General features: G+C 41.5%; 1 protein-coding gene across 1 annotated transcript in view; it reads left to right on the forward strand.

Moving 5' to 3' along the window:
• The window catches only part of RIPK2 (receptor interacting serine/threonine kinase 2), a 1,193,837-nt gene that overhangs the window by 328,957 nt on the left and 840,731 nt on the right, over positions 1-24,149 (forward strand). The window contains exon 3 of the mRNA XM_044065388.1: positions 2,245-2,400. Coding sequence (XP_043921323.1) covers positions 2,245-2,400 — 156 coding nt within the window. The remainder of the gene's footprint in view (positions 1-2,244; positions 2,401-24,149) is intronic.

Genomic DNA, 24,149 nt, shown 5'->3' on the forward strand with positions numbered 1-24,149 from the left:
TAGTATCTGCATCAACATTGGTGATGGTATTATTCCTAGGCCTTGTTGTATATCAACAAACAAGGGGGCACCTGTTCTTACTAGCTGTGGAGGCTAGCTCTTACAGCATGGGACACAGCCATAGAAAGATGCCTGTCCCTACAGGTAGTTTATATATCCTTAGAGTACAGCATCCTCACAGACAACCTCAGCATATCCAGAGAAGACCCCTTGGATGGGAGGATGTTGCACAGAGAGGTCTTTCCAGATGTAGTCCACAGATGAGGTACTCCTCAAGTATATCTTTTTGCCTCCAGCCAGAACAGACAACTCGGGGCTGTTCTGCTCCATGACTCCTTGCCACAAAGCCTGGAGGACAGACACGATGTCCTCCAGCTGGGGGGAGAAATTCCTGTGCACCCCCCCCCCACTTCCTTCTAATCCCAAAGGTTGCCTTCAATATCCAGAGTACCAAACCCTAAATCTTGCTAGTGTCTCCCTTTTGGCTCAGGCAGCACTGGGTCCCTCTTCTTCTCCATCTGTCCAGGGGCAATCACCACAAGTTGACCCACAAAGTGGACTTAATCACACAGAACTTAGGCTCTGTGATTCACCCCAAAAGATAAGCTCTCAGCTTGTCTCTCCAGGTGATGACATTTTAATTCCATTCAGTCACCAGTTTTCAGAAAATTTATGTTCAGATACTCTAGGAAGAAAACCTGCTGCTAGAAAATTGTACATCTCTAAGTGGAAATACTTTTCATATAGTGTCACAAGAAAAAAGGCCCCTATTAAGTGGTTATAACTACTATTCTGTTGTACATGTGTGAATTAGTCAAAAGTGATTTGGCCTACTCCTACATTAAAGTCCACTTATCTACTCTCTCTGCTTACCTGCCTTTAAATCCATCATCGCTTTCCAGAATTAAGGTTAAACTATTTTTAAAAGGTGCTGTTCTCCTGAATCCTCATAGGAAGGCTATCCCTCCTCCTTGGGATCTTAATTTTCTTTTGGAAAAAAAATTACCACCTTTTGAACTTGCGACTTCTACTTCACTAAAATTATGTACCTAGAAAATAGTTTTGCCGTTCATTCTTACATCGGTTAGAAGGGTTACCCTTAATGGTGAACCCACCCTTCCTTATCTTCCTTAAGATTAGGGTTTCCTTAATAGCCAACTCCTTCCCTGTTCATGCCCCAAGTGGTAACAGAGCTGCCTCTGAACCAGTCTGTACATTTGCCAACTTTTTTCCCCTAATCCACAAAACAAAGGTCAGAGAAGTATACACTTTCTGGATGTACATAGGCAGTTCAGATTTTACCTTGAGAAAATTAAACCATTCAGAAAATCTGAACATTTAGTTTCCTCCCAAGAAGGTAAGTTGGAAGCCCCATTTCCAAGCAGACCATATCCATTTAGATTTCCAAGTCCATCTCCTTCTGTGTTAAACCTTCCATGGTAAGACCTCGACAACTACAGAGAAGGCCAACTCCACAAGAGCTTTCTCCTCCTCTTGTGCCTCTTCAAAGGCATTGATCCCAGATCCATCCTGGGGACCACCACCTGAACTTCAGCATTTTCAAGATCTAGGATCTCCTTTACTAGATCTGACCTCTTAGGACTGGTAGGCAGCACTCCAATGTCTAATACGTACATCTTTAATGTCTGTTAGCTTTTCAGGAATTGACAACAAGTATTGGAATACTGCAGCTGTGATCTAAGGAAGGACATAGTACAGTTGTGTAAGAATTTACCATAACAGTAGATGTTCTTCCTGCCCTTCTTCCCCCACTTTTCCTGTGCTTTGTGGACTGAGGTTGGCAGTTACATTCCCACCTGCTTACATGGCCATGTTTCTTTTTCATTCTGTTTTCACTCAGGCCTTCTCCAGGGTTCTTCTGGGGCTAGTTAGTCTGAGGATTCTTCAATCAAAACTCCATTTATGTACTCCTATGCCTGCAGGCTGAGGTCATATGCTGGACATACAGAATGTCAGGAAGATCATTTGGCTTAGGTACCCTGGCTGGACATCTTGTTACCCTCGGCAGAATAACCAACAAGTATTGGAATGCTGTACTTTCTTCTTGTGTCCAGTTTGTTACATTACAATATATGTTTGCATTGTTCTTCTGTTGTCTTTGCTCAGGGTACATTTGGTATAACCTGTTCTGGGGCTGTATTGATGCATAAAATAAAATTGTGTGTTTGAGTAGTATATTTTTAAAGTAGTATAAGATGTGAAGACTTTTTTCTCCTTCCACAGAAAGAATATTATCCAGTAGTTCCTTGGCCTTTGAGATTTCGAATCCTGTATGAGATTGCACTTGGAGTGAATTATCTCCACAACATGAATCCACCATTGCTACATCATGATTTAAAGACACAGAATATCTTACTGGATTCAGAATACCATGTGAAGGTGAGTCCATCTTATGATGACTTTCTTAGCACAGTCACTGTTGTAAAGGACTGTTGATGGAATCTGAAAACATTAAAACTGACCTTTTTACAGAGGTACTTCTGCATGTATGTTTAAACTGATGTAATGGTTCAATATAAAAAGCATCAGAATATTAACATATGACATTCACAGAAGCTGGGGCTGTTCATTTGTTGCATCATATTGTATTGTTTCAAGAGAGCTCATCCAGCACCTTGTCTCATATAGGACCAATGACATCAGTTTTCTCAGTGTAGCAATCTTTTGCTTCAGCAGTCCACCAGAGACTGCTGCTGACCCGCAGCTAATCCCCCCCCCCCCCCAGAAGTATGACATATTGGAATGCATTCCCAATCTTTTCTATTTCTTTCATGCTTACCATGTGGAACCCTTAAGAGTCATTCTCCAAATGGATAGTACCTGATATTTGGAGCTTGTTCATGAGTAAGGCCATTTTAAGACATATAAGAGCTGTGTAGTAATAGCAGGTTTCTTTTTCCCCTTCTGAGAGCATGAGCTGTGCTATGTTCAGATCTCGATATTTTCAGTGGATCTTTTTACCGTCATTTGGGTAGTTGCTCTGAAGTCCATGATGCCTCTGCTGTTTTCTTGGCTCTGCAGATGTACCTTGATATGCAGGATGCATAACCTGCCTCATCATTGCTCTACTACTTTTTACCAAGTGCCTTGCAGTTGCCATTTTCTAGTTAAAGATTTAGGTTTGTTGCTGCATGAATGGCTGTTGATGGCAGCTCAGACCGGGGAATGACTGTCAAGGGCTCTTATATATTTTTGTATGTATTTATGTATGCATATATTTATTTGAATACATCTGTGTGTTTACTGGGAAGATCTGACTGGCATATTGCCCTTTTTCTGCAGAGTGCTGGGAGGAAAATTCCTCACACAATAAGTGAGAGTGTGCAATTGCATAACTACAAATGCAAACATAATTACAGTAAAGTAGTATATGACTTACAGTAACTAAGATATTAATGATTTATAGCACATGACTTTATTTATGTTTACATATTTATAATTTAAAATAATATTGAGAAAAGTAAGAATTGCAGTATATTAATAGGATTTGTATATGTCACAGATGACAGAAGTAAGTGTTTAATAATGAAGACACTGGATTGTGTGTAAGTCATGCTCAAGAATGTGGATGCCAGTTTCATTCGTGTCACTGATCTGTCAAACTGCCGGTATTATGTTTTTTTCCTTTACCGTACAGTACATTTTGGACAAACATGAACTAAAATAAGTAAAGCTAACAATGGAATTCAGATGTGCTGTGCTTTAATAACATTAGTAGTTTTTTTTTATAGTAGTAGGTCTTTAGCTCTCAACATCTTTGATAAAAAAAAAAAAAAAAAAGATTTATTTATTTATTTAACCTTTGTTTACCGGGAAAGACCGACTTGGAACAAAGCCAATTTTCAGCAGAGGCCTGGGGAGAAACAATGTAGACGTATGTCTTTATAATGTGGGAGGATATCAACACAAACACAGGGAGGATATGCAGACTCCACACAGAAGTCAGTCCAACTGAGAATCCAACCGGAGAACCTCTTTACTATGAGGTGACAATGCTACCGTTGCTCCATTCTGGATAAAGACAAATGTAACAGTAGGGGTGGGGTTAAAAGCCCAAAATCAGGGATAGTTTTTATAATAGGATGCACTGCTAAGGTCAGTTGTTTTCCTTTATTGTTGAATTCTGGACAAAGTCAAAAATAATGTTGGGTTGGGAATAACAGCTGAAAATCAGGGCCATTTTTTAAAGTAATACTCTAATTGACATAAAAATTTAATAGCATAAAACTATTTACAAGAAGAAGTATGAATTGTTAGAGAATGGGCAAACTTTACATCAGCACCCTGATTACAGAAAGAATGTTCTCTAGCAGAGTATTAATGTAAAGTAATGCTTGCTGAAAACCGAGTCCTCCGCTTCATGGCAGCATATCAAGCTGCTGTGGAGCTTGGACAGAAAAAACTAACAGCTGCCACTATTTTACGCTCGCTAAGCAGCACTTCTGCAGTTTAGCAAATGTAAAAAAAAAGTGTGTGTGTGTTTAACTGTATGCATGCATGTGAGTGAAAGCGAGATCGAGTGAGCCGTTATTTTACACTCACTAAGCAGTGCTTTTGCTGTTTAGCGAGTGTAAAAAAAAATAATAAACAAAAAAGGTATGTATGTGTATATGTATCTGTGTTTTTCTGTCTACGTGTGTGTGTGAATGCGTGCAAAAAAGCAGAAGAGACTGTGTGTGTGTATATGTATGTGTGCATGAAAGCAGAAGAGACTTGCGTATGTGTGTATAAGAGAGAGAGAGAGAAAGTGAACAGTGAGATTGAGTGAGCCATTATTTTACAGCGCCTTTGCTGTTTAGCAAATATAAAGTAAAAAGGAAAAGAAACTTAAAATAACAAAGTCTGTGCTTGTGTTTGCGTATATCTGAGTGAGTGTATACATGTAATAGCAGAAGAGACTGTATGTGTGTGTCAGAGAGAGAGAGAAAGAGAGATTGAAGAGTAAGAGCGATTCCTGGCAGCAGCAAAGAGGTCAGCATACCTCTAAACTGTACAGATTTTTACAATACGTCCAGATTTTTACCTCATATTTTTGGTATGGTCCTCATAAAATTTTGGTTTTCTGGTAAATCCCTGGCAAAGCTTTCAGAATTGAAGTCAGAAAATAATGACAGGCATTTGAATTTCAGACTTCATTCCCTTCAGAAAATGCATTGCAAATGCAAAACCTGTTATTCTATCAACATTCTGTGTTTGTAAAAGCAATATTTAAAAATTACCCCTATTTTTGGGCCTTTGTTTCCCAATTATTTATGACTTTGTCCAGATTTCTTGTTCTAATTTGGGCCTTTGTTCCCCAATTCTTTATGGCTTTGTCCAGATTTCTTGTTCTAAGAGTTTGAGAGGTATGCCTCTCAACCTCTTGTCTCAACGTATGTTTTTATATATTTTTGATGTAAAATGTTTCCTTCAGCACCATTAACATATACTACAGCAAATTTGAAACATTAGGTGGAGGAACTATTTTACATCAGAAATGTATAAAAAAAATAATATAGTACTGAGGTGTCGGGCCTCATAACGTCTCTGGGTGGGTGTTAATTACACATTAATACACGCCCTGTCAGGCATTATTGCTTGCTTAATGTCTGACATTACTGACTGACAGTAACCCTTAGTGATTTACCAGAAAATTGAGACTTTTACAAGATCCAGGTCAAAAGTATGTGGTGTGCTTTGGTAAGAACAGTACTTGTTGCAGAATTTATTTTACTTGTATTTAATTGACAGTGCTGCAAAAAAGTTATCTTTCACACAAGTATGAATTTCTGTATTCCAGTATTCTAAAGTGATAAGATTTAGAACATTACTGAGTAACGTCCAGCTGTCAAATTATATTACTTCTGTAACATTCTTAGCATCATGCATGATTACTTCCTTAGTCCACTGTTCTCCATTATTGCCTTAATTCTTACTGGCTGTCATAACTTCAGTGGGTGTTATTAGTTGGGAAAGTCCCACCTCACTCTCTGCCATTAACTTTAACTCTCTTTTTCAGTTAGTCAGATTTATTTTTGGCTTAGGTAGATGTACCTGTGAACATAGCATTCTTTATGTCTGGGACAGACGGTGGTTCATATTTTGCTGAATCTTTCCAGTGTTCCATTAATCCCAAGACACTGTTACTTCTGCAGAGTATTTCAGTTTCTTAATGCCACACACAGTAATACTTTCTGTTGAAAGATTTCATATATAGCATTGCAGCAACCAGTCAGAATTTGTTACAAATGAAAAGGACATATTCAGGCTCTTGTCTTTGACCCTGTAATCTCTTCTGTTCCTGTAGTACTGGTGCTTCAAGAACAGTCTGTCAGCTATGGTCCACTTTGTGGAACTGGAACCATTCTATTATTGTCCTACCATAGCTGATTGCCACTGCCTGATTGACATCTGATGATAGCCAACACTTTAAGAATTATTAAGGAAATGTATATTGATCTCTTAGTTCATTCCTGAATTTGTTGGAGAAGAGAGTTGCTTTTAGTAGGTTGATAGATTTAGTAGGTTCATAGATTAGTACTAGGCTAACTGCCCTTGTGGGCCATTTTAAGCCTAGCCAATTAACCCATGTGAGAATCAAACTCTGCACCTTGTGCCTGCAAGGTAAACACCTTGACCATTATGCCATCCTCCCACTTTATTACTTGAAGGCTTTCCAGCTGTATCCATGACCTCTTTTTCTACTGTTGGCCCAGCTGGACAGTTTATTCTGTGAAGTAGCTTTATAAGGCAAGAGGAGAGCATCATAGCTACTCCCCTCTTTTGTGAAGTATGGTGTGTGTGGTTCTGGGCCCCTAAGTGAAATATTCCTCCATATAATGCAGTCATCAATGATTTTAATTTATTTAGCAGATTTCGTAAGGAAGGTTACAAATATGCATGTAAGGATCATGGTACATCCAAACCCAATTATAACCCAGTCACACTGTTCTCAAGTCTTCCAGTGTAAAAGTAGGATGCAATCTTTAAATCTGCAGGTGGTTTTTCTGGGATTTACAACCTCATCTGACTTTTGGATGTATAGATTTTTTTATTCTAACCCTCTATGGAGACAAGGATGATAATGTATTGTACAGCTATTTGAGATGCTCACAATAACATTAGCTGCATAAATTTCTGTTCTTAATGGTGACATTTCTCCCTCAATCATCTTAAGTTTTCTTTTATAGCTGGTTAATTTTTATTCTGTGTGTTTCTTTCTGCTGTTGTTTTGGAGAAAGAGACTCTGTTACACGGTGATAAATCCTTTATCCCCTGACTAATACAGTATGGTGGATTAATCTTTTGCCAGAAAAGGTCCTGTTTGCAGTGACAAAGTATAATGGCTAAGTTGTAAGACAGCAGCTTTACAGCCTTTCCTCATCTGTGCTGCCCTTCACAGTAATTTGGTGGACTAGCCTTTTCACTGGAACATGTTTTCACTGTGGAATAACAATGTGATGACTGTCTCATTATCTTGTTCTGTAGTCACAGCTGAAGTATAGTAGGCTGAATATGTTGGTAGAGTATGTATTTTGCTCATTAACGGTATACTGTTTCTATTCTAGACAGCTGTAATTTCCCAGTTTACCACCATAGTGGGAGGTGTTTGGTAGAGGATGATCTGTTACAGCTACTGCCTTTATAGTAATCCCTTGTAGGTTGCCATGATATTTCCTGTCTAACATAGTTTTGGAAGCACTTTTGTGATGCATTGTGTGTGTGTGTGTGTGTGTGTGTGTGTGTGTGTGTGTGTGTGTGTGTGTGTGTAGTATATGGATCTACTTCTAATAATTGAAAGCCCACTTACCTGAATATGACTTTACTGAGTCGACAACACCGAACAATTACTTTACCGAATTTTTTAACAAGATAAGTATGTTCACTTATTGTCCATACTGCTTAACGTTCTATGGGATAAAACTTATCCCGGACGTTAAGTGGCGCATACCACACACACAGCTACGCATATATGTTTGTGTCTTTCGGCTTTTCCCGGTTAGGCGTCGCCACAGCAAAACTCCGGTCCGCTAATGATTGGCAGTTGATTTTTACATACCGGCTTGCCAGGCCTGACGCACAACCTTCAACGAAGATACGCCCATTCACGCATGTCTCCACGCAGAAATACAGAAGTATATATATATCACACACACGCGCGGGCATGCATATTATAATATATACATATAGATAGCTATATAAGTACGTAATGTGTGTGTGTGTGTGTGTGTGTGTGTGTGTGTGTGTGTGTGTGTGTGTGTGTGTGTGTGTGTTTGTGGATATATTACTATCTGGCACTGTATGCCCAGGATGCTTTTCTGTCACACATATTTTCCTTCTTTCTGAACAAGCTCTTTTCCTTTTAATTGAGGCAGAAAGACCACCTTGTATGAGTTGTGTTTGGGGAAATGAAAGAAAATTTGAATAAAAACCTGTCTGTTATTGAAAAAGGGGATCTAATCCTTTTGCTTTTTCTGCAAAACCCTAGGATCTCCTCCTAGATCAGAGCTAAGAAGCTAATGTATTGGTGAAACCAAGATGACCTTCTCAGTGGAGTTCAGTGAATTCCTTTATAATTTATAAATTGAAAAACTTCTGAATTATTCTGCATGCCTTGAAGTACCTACCTCCATCACCCAGTTGTTTGTTACCAAAGTAGTCTACCTGGTAGAGAAAGCTAACATTTCTTGTCAACATGTACACTCTCTCTCTAAAGGATTAAAAATGGGAAAGCAAGAACAGATGGTTTGGCAGCTAGCTACAGGGTTATGACTTAGAGCTGTTAACTATCTGCTTTTTTGTGTTTTGGGATTTTCATAGTCTCATCCTCCATTCACCTACTTTGTGACTCTGAGTAAGTGACTTAACTAGATTGTGCACCCAGACTGAATGTGAAAAAGATCCATATGGATCTGTGCTCTACCCTGACTAACAAATTGAAATAAAATATTGAATAAAAAATAACCTCATGATTTCTGAGAGGATATTGCAACATGTAATGTTATTTTGGAAGTTCCCATATAAAGCTTGGAGTATAATGTTCTGTGGTACGTTTTATTGCTTAAGACTAGAAGTACTGTTCTTTTAAGTGTGTTAGGTGCTTGTCCAGGCATATGCACCGAGCAACATAATTTGATGTTGTCAATTTTCATTTTATCCTTGACATATGGGTTCATTTCCGAGCCTTAGAACTGACTCTGCCATTACTACAGCTCGCAAAAGCCAAAAACTCTTGAGTCTAACCCTTACCCATGATGCTCCTCTTCTAGTTACCTCCGATCTCATTTGCCACTTTTTTATAACAGACACATTTGCCATTGCTCTCAAGCTAAGTAAAACTTTTTGATATAATTCAAAATTTTGAAAGAGTTTCTACTGCTTTCTTCTTTAACTTTAGTCGTAACTTACTTCTTTATAACACTTTTAAATGTATCCTCCCCTTCTCTTTCTGTACATTTTGGTATTGTCTCAACTATCATCGTTGATGGTTTTTCCTTGTCCCATGCACCTCGGTGTATTCTTGGCCACCATTGATGATAGTTTTTCTACCCACTTCTTTCTTCAGTGAGTTTTGTTGCTGTTTCTGAAGCTTTCTATCTTTGTGCATGTGTGTGTGTGTATATGGTTTGTATAACTGGCCTGTGGTCACCAATTATTTACAAACTTTAGAAATGTTCTCAATATGGCAGATAAACCTAAAGTTGCTGGTTTCAAAAGGTGTCAGAAATATGGGCACAGAATTCCTGTGTCAGATGCACATTTGCCATCTGTTTATTGCCTAGGCCCTGTTCACCTTCAGGAAGATTGCTCTGTATGCCACAGTTTAAGCTACCGAGCACTAGTGGAGAGACGTAATAAACTTATTTTGAAGGATATGCTTTCATCAGCCTTCAGTGTCGCCTTATACAGTGCTGATAAAGCCAAGAGTAAGACCGATGTGTCATCTTCTTCCTCATCTTCATCTTCTAAAGTTATGGAAAACCAGAAAAAGAGAAGCCCATCGGTGCCTTCCACTCCCTCGGCACCCATCTTCGAAAAAGGCTAAATCTTCGGTTCCTTCAGAACCTTTGGAACCAACCAACTCTTCTACTAAAACTTTGGTCCCAAAAGGACCTACAGAACCAAGTTTATTGGCTCAGACAAAGTCTTCAGCACCTAGAGTTTTGGTGCAGTAACATTTTGATGTTTTTGACACCAAAACTTTCAGCACAGACTTCTCTTCCATTATCGACTATTTTGACACCAAGTAAACAAATTGATGAGCCATCCATTATGGATCGTTTAAGGATATCATATTCACCTTCTATCGACCCCTTTGCAGGAAGGCTGCCTTTGCCCTTTCTGGAAAGTCCAAAATCACCCTCCACTCTTTCTATCAATTCCACCAAGAGCTTAACTGAAGATGATGTGGAGAGGCTGGAAAATAATATATTCTGGGTGAGAGGGTTGTTAGGTACCTCTTTGGTGCCAGCCACCTTGGGTATGGAAGACTATTCTTCCTTTACCCCTCCAGGTTTTCCTCCTCTGACTTATTCAAAAGCATCAGAGTTCTCTGCTCTGAACTATCCAGTGCTGACTGCATTGGTTCTGGAGATATCCATATCTTTAAAACCAGTTCTTTTTGGGAGGTCTTCGGTTCCTTCAGATTTGGAGGCCTCATGGGGCCAAGAATGGCCTGCCAGTCCCAGAAGGTGTGAGTGACACTTATTTTTTCAGAACCATCTCTGCACCTTGGGACTTCAGCACGGATCAGCTCAATTCTGGCTTTGGTCTTGGAGGGCGTCCCTCGGAGCAGGGATTGACCACAGTTCCAAGGCAGTCTTTCTTGGTTCCAGGATCCCTTCCGTCTTCTGTGGGGTTCATCTTTCAAGGCCATGGAGAGAGCTCTGACTGCTGTAGTCAGACAGTTGGCTCCTTCCACTTCAGAGCCAGTGTCCCTTTCCTCCTCACACCCAGATATTCATCCTGCACTCCCACTGAGTCAGCGAATGCCAAATAACACTTCGCTCTTGTTCTGATACCTTCCCAGATCACCCCACTGAGGAGGTCCCTAAGAACAAAAGGTGCAAGTGGAAGCACTTAGATTCCCCAGAGGAATCGATCACCGAAGACACCAACTTCGATGAAGGTGAGGGATCCCCAAGGTCACCTCCTGATGATGTCTCCTTTGGAGATATCCTAGAAATATTGAAACAAAGGAGATATCCTAAACATATTGAAACAGAGAGGTGACTGGAAGTCCCAAAATCCCTCTTCCAAGGTGTCGGTGTATCTGCAGGCTTTCAGTACAAGACCCTCTACCTCTTGGGTAACCCCACCTACTGACAAGCTCATTCAGTTGATCTCTCAGCAGGTGTGGATGGCTCTTAACACTATTGAACCTATCCCCAAGAGACCTGACAAAATTCTCTCCACCCCTAAAGACAAACGGTTCTGGGCCAAATAATTGGCTGTTGATGCCATGGTCGTGGTGGCAGCCACAAAGAAGGAACTGGCTGAAGAGAGTTCCTGTATCCATCCACAACAGAGAGTCTCTGGCGATCGATAGGTTTTGGAAATGGGTCTATGCTTCATTGACCTTTGCCTTAAGGTCCTTGAATTTCTTGGCACACTTCACCAGACTTCAGAGGGAACTGGTCAAGGAGTTACTGAATAACCTTGCAGGAACCATTTCTGAGGACATCCAAGAAAAGGTTTCCCAGTTGGCTACCCTGGAGTATGTCCAGTTCGTCCATGAGGCTCATCGCTTATGCAGCCGAAAGGACCACCAGTGCAGGGGGTTCAGGCATTGCCATTGGGAGACACCTGGCTACACCTTTGTGACTTTGCAGAGCCATTTAAGTCTTCATTTGTCAATGCATCCATTGACGGATCATCCCTGTTTGGTCCAAAAGTTAGAGAAACTTTATCCAGGTGTGAGAAAGATGGAAAGACACTTTCTGCTGTGGGCATATGTTTTTCCACTCCTCAGTGACCATTCTCTAGGAATCAGAGATGCAGTGGGAAAATGTGGTTCAAAAAGTCTCAAGGGCCTTTTCAGGACACACATGGATGTCGTTCCCCAGGGACCGAGGGGGGAACTTCAAGGGAAGACATCGCCCGTGTGGCAGAGGTGGCCCGCAAAATCAGCATCTCAGGGATTCTTTCTCTGGTATACTCTACCAGCACTCCTGAAAGGAGGCCCAATTGTCTTCCTCTGGAGACAGTCAGGGGACTCTTATTGCAACATCGAAATGCCTGGCTACAAGTAACATCAGATGTTTGAGTGCAGAGGATTTTATCCAGAGGCTATACAGTTCCCTTTTTCTCTTTCTCTTCCTGTATGGAAGAAAATCCCAGACATTCCACCCAGTCAGAGGGAATACGCAGTTCTAGAATCCCAAAAACTGCTAGAAAAAGAGAGTCATCCAAGGAGTCCCATCAGACCAGAGAGAGTCCGGAATTTACTCAAGATTCTTTTTAGTGCCCAAAAAAGACAGGGGACTGGAGACCAATTTTGTATCTAAGTGTACTGAACAAATCTGTTCGCTAAATCAAATTCCAAATTCTGGATGGTCACGGTACAGTTCATTCTTCCATTTTCAGAAAAGATGATAGGATGTGCTCAGTAGATCTTCAGGATGCGTATTACCATATAAAGATGGACAAACCATCCAGAAGATTCCTCCACTTCCAACCGGAAGCCAATCACTTTCAATTCAGAGTTTTGCCCTTTGGTCTCACCACAGCCCCCAGGGTGTTTACCAAGTGTATGGCAGTAGTAGCAACTCACTTGAGACTGCAGGGATTCAGAGTGTTTCCATATCTAGACGATTGGCTCATTACTGCTCCGACCAGGCATCAACTGATAGAAGCAAGAGTCCATGTACTTCATGTTTGCTGTATTCTAGGAATAACTGTAAATTACGAAAAGTCAAAATTGACCCCAACTCAGAATTTAGAGTTCATAAGAGCCATTCTGTATACTCAAACTTCCATAGCTTCTCTTCCTCCTGTGATATTACAGAAAATCACATTTTAGGTACAGAAGCTAGTCAGCAAAAGAAAAGTATCTGCTCGACTAGTCCTCCTAGCTCTGGCCTCCATGGCTGCAGCTGTAACTCTAGCTCCTTTAGCAAGGTACCACATGAGGATACTGCAATGGTTGCTAGTGTCTCAATGGTCAATGTTACACCAATCCATGTCAGACCTGATTTTGATCACCAGTTCTTACAGAAAAGATTTAGCTTGGTGGATGCATTCTGAAGATATTCTTCTTGGCTGTCCCTTTGACCCATCACAACCCCAAGCCATAGTGACCACGGACACCTCCCAGATGTGGTGGGGCATTATCTGGGCAAGACTGTCCAAGGCAGTTGGTCCCTCACAGAGGCCAACTTGCATATCAGTGTACTGGAGCTAAGTGCAGTGCTTTTAGCATTGTAAGCATTTCAGACTACTCTTCCTTCAGGAAGAATTGCCATTCATACAGACAGTATGACGGTGGTTTGGTACATCAACAAATGGGGGGGAACCAGATCCTACCCCTTTTCTGTGGCAGTGGGCGATCTCTTCCAGCGGCTTTCTTATAGCAACACACATTCTGGAAAGTTTCAGTGTGGTAGCGGGCAAACAAAGCAGGTGTATTCTCTTGCCGTATGAGTGGTCTCTCAGTCCAAAAGTAATAGAAAGGATTTTCCATCAATGGGGCCAGCCTAGCTGTGACCTATTTCTTTCTCCCCTAAACAACAAGTGCAGTGACTACTTTCCCTGATCCCCCCTTTGGGGGTGTCACCGGGAGATGCTGTTCTCCACATTTGGCCCTCCGGACTGCTGTATGCCTTTCCCCCAGTTCCACTAATCCTAAAATTCCTACAGAAAGCAATCAGGTTGAAGAAAAAAGTATTCCTCATTGCTCCTTATTGACCTCAACAAATATGGTTCCCCTTTCTCTGGCCTTATCTGATTCAACAACCTTGGATTCTGGGCCCAGCTGCAGACCTTCTATCTCATCCAGAGGGATTAATCCAGCCGAACGTTGTGAACCTCAAACTTACATCTTGGTTTCTCCAGTTCCATTAATAGGCAGGCATCCCTCACTGTCTTCCCCAGTACATCATGTACTCTTAGCCTGTCACAAGCCAGCTTGCCCGTAAGTTCTATTCTCGTAAATGGAGGAGGTTTCCCTTTTGGGCCCATGATAACAATATTGACCCTTTTTCAGCACCCATCGATAAAAGTGGTAGGATTTTTAGCTTCCCTTTTTAAAGCAGGTGCTCCACAGGCTACAGTAAGACTTCAATTAGCTGCTATTTCAAATTTCCGTTATGGTTTTAAGGAATCCTCTTTGGCTTCTCATAAGCTTTGCAAGGCCTTCTTAAAGGGAATCATGTTAGTAAAACCTACTTACAAAGATCCTACTTCACCTTGGGATCTCAACTTAGCACTGCAAGCCATTGTTCAACCTCCTTTTTAACCTTCAGCTGAATGCGATCTCAGACTTTTATCCTGGAAAACTATATTTTTAGTGGCAATAACTTCAGCCAGAAGGATTTTAGAAATACAAGCTTTATCATGTAAACCTCCGTACCTGATTTTCCATAAAGATAGTTTCACTGAGAAACAGTCCTTCCTTCTTGCCTAAGGTGGTGTCAGGGACCAGTATCAATCTGACTATTAATTTGCCGGTATTTTTTCCCAGTTTTACTAGCAAAGGTGAATACCGCTTGCATTTATTAGACATTCACAGACAATTACACTTCTGTTTACAAAGAGCTAAGAATTTAAGAAAATCTGGCCATACTATTTGTGTCATTCTCATCTGCAAGACTTGGCCAACCAGTCAGCAAAGTGACGCTAACCAGATGACTCAAAGAATGCATTTCTTTTATCTGAAATAAAAAGAAAATGAGGTTGCCTAGACATTTAGAGGTGTATTGTACAAGAGCTGTAGCTACTTCAGCAGTTTTTCAGTCTAGAGCTTCTATGGATGATATCAGCACTGCAATAAAAAAAAAATAATCCTTGTTTTCCCGCCTTCCTCGACTAGCTTAGACCAGTTTACAGGCATTGCTGTATTCTGGGCTGTGGTGTAGTTCCTGTGTTGTCCATTACCTTACTTGGATAGAGGGAAGTTTCTTTGCTCACCAGTGGGAGTGGGGAGCCTTGAGCAGCCTACCTGTCCTTGGGGGAAGTGACCTCAGCACAAGAAGCTGTAGTAATTGGTTGTTTGGGACCATTCCTAGCTCTTTTGTAGTTCACTGTTTAAAATCCGCCTCTGGGCGTTTTTTTTTCTGGCTATACTGCTCAGACAAGCTCCACGTGGGTTTACAGAGTGGTCCTAGCAGCAAGGAACTCGAAAAAGCGACTACCTTCTGGATTTAAGTATCTTTGCTTTTTTTCCACTGGAAATAGCTTCTGTAGCATACTTTGAACTAGCCTGAACTGTTTTTTAACTGATTGCTGCATTTATTTTAAAATCTGCACTTAAAGTTACATTTAGTCGAATTTGATTGAAAGTTTGCTTGTTTGTTTGTTTAATTTAACTGTGGAGGCTGCCCACTAAAGTGTGCTAGCCTGTGTAATTAATTTATCACTGTCTCTGCATTTTCTGTGTGTTTCTACCAAAAACAAAAATAATCCTTGTTTTCCCGCCTTCCTCGACTAGCTTAGACCAGTTTACAGGCATTGCTGTATTCTGGGCTGTGGTGTAGTTCCTGTGTTGTCCATTACCTTACTTGGATAGAAGGAAGTTTCTTTGCTCACCAGTGGGAGTGGGGAGCCTTGAGCAGCCTACCTGTCCTTGGGGGAAGTGACCCCAGCACAAGAAGCTGTAGTAATTGGTTGTTTGGGACCATTCCTAGCTTTTTTTTTGTAGTTCACTGTTTAAAATCCGCATTTGCACAACTTTGTGCGGTCGTGCGCATAGCGCCGCGCCGTTTAAACAAGGTTAAACTTTTTCTGGCTCCGCCAAGTCTGCTCTTCAAATTTTCCCTTAAGGAAGCTCTACTCTTAGTATAACCAGAATACTCAATGTATTATAAGCCTAGCACTTGTTCTCAATACTTCTCTACTAAGTAAGCACTCTCGTACTAAGTAAAGCACTACATCTACTTACCACCCCTGTGAATACCCACTTCCCTTAAAGGCATACCACTCCCTTATACTGTTCTAGCATGTCGAGTGGTAGATTACTGGCGTCGTCTCCAGTTCAGCTGGTCAATCTGGGCATCTTGAGACAATGCTACAATTGTCTCATGTACACAGACAACCCTCTCCTCCTCCCAACAAACACAATTACATGTGAGAGATGCAACTATATAGCCAAACTGGAGGCTGAACTCTCTCAACTCAGGGCTGGCATGACCAGACAGGAGGAGATGGCAATCACACACACAACAATCCCAGTCCCACATAGACCTACCACAACTGCAAACCAAACACATAAATCACAAAGACATACTCGGAGGCTCTAAAAAAAACTTACCAAAACAACAGAGGCTCCCAAAGCAGACATCCAAAAATCCACCACCTCAAAACAAAACACATGCAACACATACTTCAATAAATCAGTGTGTCAACCAATCGCAGCCCTTAAGGCCAAACACCTTGCCTGATACACTAATAATAGGTGACTCCATAGTCAGACACACTGATGTCCCACTGACCAGGCTGAACAAGGAGAAGGTAACTGTGAGCTGTCTATCGGGAGCTAGGATCCGCCACATAACACACGCACTCAGGTCACTCCAAAGCAAGTACAAATATGACTCCGTCATTGTCCATGCTGGTGTGAATGACCTGAGACGTACCTCCCTGAACTACATGAAAAGAGACATAGAGGAGCTCTCCGATTATGTAGCCCAGGCTGGTATGACCCTGACCCTGAGCAGCATCTTGCCCTCACCAAGAATGATACCACAATACAAAGACAAGATGATCAGCTTTAACAATTGGCTCAAGTACTGGTGTCATTCTAAGGGGATCCAATGTCTGTCTGCCTGGGATGATATGTTGGACAAGCCACGCTGCTTCGCATGGGATGGCTTACACCTGTCACCACTGGGCTTCTGGATATTGGCTAAGGCTCTTGCCACCCCCATAGTGCCTTTTTTAGGCAAGGCTCAAAAGACAAACCCACCTCCTTAGCAAACAAAAATGGAAAAAAACTAAGGGTAATGCTGCTCAACGCCAGAAGTCTAAATCTCAAGATGCAGGCACTTGATGCACTCCTCAGCATGGAGAACATCGATGTCTGTGCAGTAACTGAAACCTGGTTCAAGGCTCCTGAGAGCACCCCAGCACTACCAGGCTATACCTTGTATCATGCTTTTCGGCCCAAAAACCCGGGCGAACCACAAAGGAGGGAGTGTCCATATTCATAAAGGACACCCACACCTCCAGGTTAGTAGCAACACATGAAGCATCAGAGACCATACAGGTGCAACTAACCATAGGCAAAACTGCTATACAACTGGTAGCATGTTACAGACCACCCTCCCAATCCCAAGAACCCCACTCAGCCTTCCTGAAGACATTGGAGGATATGAATGTATCACAAAATACCATCATACTGGGAGACTTCAACTACCCAAACATAGATTGGGTACATTATTCTAGCCCTAATACCCTAGCCCAAAGGTTCCTGGAATTCATAAATTCAAATGCACTGGAACAACTAGTCACCTCTCCCACTGGGGAGATAATATACTAGACCTGATCATCACAAACATGGGGACAAAATGCTCCACACCAGAAGTATACCCCTCACTAGTGAGATCTGACCACAAACTAATCACCCTGGATATACATATCCCACCTCCACCCCAGCACAAAAGACCACAGTGAAAAACTTCTCAAAAGCAGACTTCACTCTTCTTAAGACTGAGATGGTATCCTTTAAGCCCACTGTGCCAGTGGATACCACATCCCACAATGCCGAATCCTTCACAAATGCTTTCTATGGACATCTCCAAGAATGCATGGATCATGCAATCCCAAACAAATCCAAGTCCCTCTCCACCAAATGTAAGTGTCCTGTCTAGTGGACCTCAGCCATAAACAAATTGTATAACAAAAGAAGGAAGTTACTGCACGTCAGAGCGAAATCCCATGAAGGGAAGACATCTCTGATCAACATTAGCAGAAAACTACGTTCTCTCATAAAAACATCCAAGGCAAACTTTGAGAGAAAAATCGCTAAGGACACTAAAGATAACCACAAAGCCTTCTTCAGCTATGTTAGAAACCTGGGCGTAGACCCTCAGATATGCTCAGAGTTGGTTCACAACAACAAAAAATACACTGAACCCACAGATATTGCTAACATTCTGGCTGATAGGTTCAGTGCAAATTTCTCGCCTCCTTCACCCCCAAAAGAAGAAATACTTATCCCAGCTGAATGTAATCTCCCTGTCATCTCAGATGTCCAAGTGAGAACCGCCCTAAACAAAGCAAAAAACACAGCATCAATGGGACCTGACGGTATCCCGGGGTGCGTGTTACGTGAACTCCAAGGGGAGCTAAACCCACACATAAAAATGCTATTTAACCTTAGCCTTACTTCGGGATATGTACCTGAACACTGGCGTACAGCAACAGTGGTCCCACTCCATAAGGGGGGTGCCTCTACAGACCCTGGAAACTACCGCCCCATAAGCTTGACTAGCCTGGTCTGCAAAGCTATGGAAAGAATCATTATGGAACTTATAAACAGAGACATAGGGGATCTACAGACGCTTGACCCCACCCAGTTCGGCTTTGTAAAGGGCAGATCCTGCCTTTTAAACCTGGTTGACTTTTTCGAAACAGTCACTAGAGCCATTGATGAGGGCAAAGCAGTCCATACAGCATACCTGGACTTGGCTAAGGCCTTCGACACAATACCCCACTCAGGCATCATAGATAAGCTAAACAGCTTAAAAGTAAACCCTTATGTCACTAGATGGGTTGCAAACTGGCTAAAGGACAGAACCCATAAAGTTAAAATCACTGGAGCAATGTCAGACTCAAAGCCAGTCACAAGTGGTGTCCCACAGGGATCTGTCCTGGGACCCCTCTTGTTCGGCATTTATTTCTCAGATGTTAAAGCAAACATGGGAGGGCTGTGGCTGACAAAGTTCGCAGATGACTGCAAACTAGGTGCCATAGTCGATACACCAGCAGATACACACATCCTACAAAAAGGCCTCACTAAAACAGACAACTGGTGCCGTAGTCACGGCCTTAAACTAAATGGCAAAAAATGTATAGTTATCCCTTTTGGAAAAAACAAAGTACCCACAAATTATCACATAGACAGCAACCCACTGAGTACGGAAAAAGTAATCAGAGACCTAGGGACCCAAGTAGACAGCGACCTCTCATTTGACACCCACGTTGCCAAAGTGGTTAGAAAAACATTCTACCTTGCACACCTCATCATGAAGGGTTTCACATCCAGATCCAAGGATGTCATTGTATCCCTATATTCCTCCCTCATTAGACCCATGATTGAGTACAATGCCCCATTTGATATGTACCTCACCCGGCACTTGCAACAGCTGGAGAGACCACAAAAGTACCTTACCAAAAGGATCAAGGGTCTCCAACATGTGTCTTATTCTGCCAGACTAAAGAAACGTCAGCTCTATTCAGTAGCATACCGCCTGCTCAGAGGTGATCTCTGCCTGACATACAAGGCCATGTCCAATCAGGATCTGATGGACATGCTCCACCTCAAAAAATCCAAATCCATCAGGACCACGAGAGCTAAAGACTTAAACCTCGGCACAAGTATGAATAGGACATGCTGGAGGGATAGATTCATAACCCAGAGGCTTCCCATGCTTTGGAACAGGATCCCAGTTCGTATTAGGCAGAGCCCCTCACTGAATCTCTTCAAGAGAAATCTTGATGAGTGGATGGGAGATCGTAAGTTTACCCCAGGGGTCACATCTGTGTCACTGCCAGACAGAGGCACAGTAAACTAATTCTATTATATAAGGGGACCTACACTGTGTCACTACTAGACAGAGGCACAGTATTCTAGATTTTATCTGTACATTTTTGTACCATTTCATGGGGTGGCAAAAGCCACATCACTATGGCTAGGCTTACAAATGCCCCAGGGCAGATAGCCTAGTACTATACTATGAAACTATGAAACTATAATAACTTGGGCTTTCCCTCATTTCCTTTATTACTCATTACAAATCGGATTTGGTCTCCAGGGGAAGAGCTTCCTTTGGTTCACTGGTGCTCAGGAATATCCTTCCTTGAGTCCACCCAAGGTTAAAGGTAGCTGGGAGCTCTGTCCCATATGTCGAGGATAAAATTAAATTTGACAACATCAGATAAAGAAGTTATGTACTCACCATAACGTTCCATCTGTGTTTTCCATTTTCATGTATTCTCGACTCCCGGCCCAAATTTTTTGATGGAACGGATAATGAACAAACGTCATTTATTGTTATTGTTATATGGTCCCAAATCTGGTCTCTATGAAGGCTTTTCGAGTTTATTCTTTCTGTCTGTCTTTCAGCAAACTCGATCTGAGGTAACTACAAGAGGAGCATTGTGGGTAAGGGTTAGGCACAAGAGCTTTTGGCTTTTGGGAGCTGTAGTAATGGTAGAGATGGTTCCAAGGCTCAGAACCGAACCCATATGTCGAGGATAAATGAAAATGGGCAACACAGATGGAATGTTATGGTGAGTACATAACTTTTTTTTCAGGTAGTTGTAGGTATGCGTACATTCTGTGTGCAGGTTTTCACTGTGGAGATCCCCTCAGGGAAGAATGTGATTCCAGATTAGAGACTACTGTTCACTGGAATAGAACTGAAGAGTGGAAGCAGGAAGGGTACAGTGGTGTAGGGCTTCTGTCTAGTTATTTATATGTGAGAACGAGGAATGAGTCCTTGGGATTGTGATGATAAAATAAAGTAACAATTAACTTTGTTGACCAGGTTGCTTGGGCTGGTCCTCAAACTACTTTGAGCCATGAACCTGGCCAGTTAGATAGTTACAGATTTTTAACAGAGAGATATGATGTCCTTTTCATTCTTCCTCACTGATGAGTCTTGGATCTGATCCTCAGATCCAAATCAGCCACTTTTCCTAGACTTTGGATCCTAATCTCAAGATCCTCCCTCTTCCAACAATGCACCACAGTATCCCTAACTCCTCTGATCTTGTTTGCCGCCTAAGTGGTAAGACAGAAGATTCCTAATTCTCAAGCTATAAGATAACTTGTTTATCTTCACATTGTTAGATTTCCTTTTTAAACTTATTCCTTTACTTAAGGTATTTCCTTGGTCCAGTGCTGTCTCCTTCCTCCCACTACAGATGTATTTTTTGTTATACAGATTTCTTAACTTTGTTTATTTTGCCTTCTTTCACAAGTTCACCTTACATACTACCATTTTCCTAATCTAGTATGTCATTTTTTTTGTGCTTGCTGGCTTCGCCTCGTTGCATTCTGTATTCTCAGGGCTTGCTCTTTGCCTGTGTATGTGTTCCTTTGTAATACTGTTTCCTTCTGTGGAGAAGTGCGAGAGCTGTGACTTCTTCTGTCTGGTTTGGCAGAATCGTACCTCAAACCTGTCCAGATTTTCACAGAATGTCTAGATTTTTGCTTAATATTTTTTTGGCATGTTACACATAAAATTTGAGGAATTCTAGGAGATCATTGAGAATTGAAGTCGTTTAATGATGGTTAGTTGAGTTTCAGACTTTGAATCCTTCAGAAAATGCATGCTAACAAAAATCCTTTTATTCTAGCAACTTTCTAAGTTTATAACAGCTGTTTTTAACATTTGTCTTTATTTTTAGCTTTGCCCCCCCCCCCACTACAGATGTATTTTTTGTTATACAGATTTCTTAACTTTGTTTATTTTGCCTTCTTTCACAAGTTCACCTTACATACTACCATTTTCCTAATCTAGTATGTCATTTTTTTTGTGCTTGCTGGCTTCGCCTCATTGCTTTCTGTATTCTCAGGGCTTGCTCTTTGCCTGTGTATGTGTTCCTTTGTAATACTGTTTCCTTCTGTGGAGAAGTGCGAGAGCTGTGACTTCTTCTGTCTGGTTTGGCAGAATCGTACCTCAAACCTGTCCAGATTTTCACAGAATGTCTAGATTTTTGCTTAATATTTTTTTGGCATGTTACACATAAAATTTGAGGAATTCTAGGAGATCATTGAGAATTGAAGTCGTTTAATTGTGGTTAGTTGAGTTTCAGACTTTGAATCCTTCAGAAAATGCATGTTAACAAAAATCCTTTTATTCTAGCAACTTTCTAAGTTTATAACAGCTGTTTTTAACATTTGTCTTAGCTTTGCCCCCCCCTCCCACTACAGATGTATTTTTTGTTATACAGATTTTATGAGGTCTTTCAGATTTACAAACTTTCATCACATACGGCTTACTGGGACCAGCCTCTTGAAGCATGCAGTTTGCCTACATCCTTGGATCAGAAGCAGTATTTTTAAAGAAAAAAAAAAAAGAAAAGAAAGAGACAAAAAAAGACTTGGAAAGAGCTTTCTGAAATCCTGCCTTTAGCCTTTGGATCTGATCTACCCAGATACTCTTCTGCTCAGATCCAAAGCCTTGGATCCAACAAATAGAAAGTTGCATGTAGAGAGTTGGCAATGCTCTGATTCGGTGCCTTCAGATCTGGGATGGCTTGAAAATTGCAAACTTCTTCGGATCCGAGGCATCTCTAGGATCTGACTGTTATTGCCTTTGGCTCCATTTTTAACTTTCAACAGTTTTTCTTTTCACAGGAAGTCTACCTTTTCCCCTAATACTTTGGATGGTCCCTTATAACTTCTAGCAAATCAGGGTCAGTTTGGGGAATGGAATCATTAATTAATAACATACCCTTGAATTTCAGACCTAATATCGGATAAAAAATGCATTTTGCATAAACTGTAAACTCTTGTTACCCTAGCTACTTTTTAGTTTTTCCAAGAGCAATATTTAAGTCTGTCCATAATTGGAGATTTTGATCTCTAGAGCAAAACAAACAAAAAAAGAGTTATAGCATCCCTTTTCCATTTGAAGAAGCATGCTGGCTAAGCTGAAAAGATCTGGCCTCTAACCTCTGTTGCCAAAGGTTTGACACGGATTTTCCAACACTGCATAGGTGGAATTGTATTTTTTTCCCTTTGTCTATGTCTTTAAGTCCATATGCGCCGGGTGGCGCAGTGGTGCAGCGGTTAATGCTGTCGCCTCACAGCAAGAGGTTCTCCGGTTCGATTCTCGGCTGGGGTGCCTTCTGTGTGGAGTTTGCATGTTCTTACTGCATTCGCGTGGGTTTCCTCTGGGTACTCCGGTTTCCTCCCACATTCTAAAGACATGCTTCTGGAGCATTTCTCCCCAGGCCTCCGCTGAAAACAGGATCTGTGGAAACTAGTCAGACTTTCCCGGTTAACAAATGTTAAATAAATAAATATGGAAGCCTGGTTGGTCTTGCACTGTTGTGGCTCCATGTAGTTGTTATAGGAGACTGGGTTTTTCTTCTGACCCAGAACACAGGGTTACCTCGGATGCTTACATCTCATAGTACATTACTCTCCCTTACGCAGCTTCACTCTGGTTCTCTTTCATTGAGGTGAGCCTGGGATACAAGGTCATCGAATGGGTTAGTTCCTAGTCTCCTGGATCTGTCCCATCCACACAAGAACCTTCATTGTGGAGTCTGTGTTTCATCATCATGCTAGGAATTGGGATCCAACCCTGCCCTCCTCTTCTAAGAGCCTCTGGCTTGACAAGATAGAGGCCCTTCTTTCCCTAGTTGGTCACTCTGCTTTTGTTTCTTTCTTTGCTTCACTGCCAAGGACTTGCTTCACACTGCAGTGACTTTTTTCTCTAGAATAGTAATTCCTAGATGTTCCTCCTCTTGGAGAACAGTGAATAGGAGAGTACGTTCTGACCCCTCATTGGTCCTTTCTCTGATGAAAGAAGGAATTCTTTATATATTTCTATTCTGATACTGTCCCCCTTTCTTCATTCCCCTTTGGAATGCAATAGGTCACTATCACAGCATCTAGCAAGACTGTCAGTATTTAGTAGAAGATATTCTGTCCCTTATCTTTCTTTTCTCACTATGTCCAGAGTAATTCTTGGCTTACACAAGTTCACCTTACATACTACCATGCTGAAGTTGTTTATTGCCTGCACACTTTCCTA

Source organism: Protopterus annectens, chromosome 3.part0, assembly GCF_019279795.1.
Source record: "Protopterus annectens isolate FY-2018-M chromosome 3.part0, PAN1.0, whole genome shotgun sequence".
Lineage (NCBI taxonomy): Eukaryota > Metazoa > Chordata > Ceratodontiformes > Protopteridae > Protopterus > Protopterus annectens.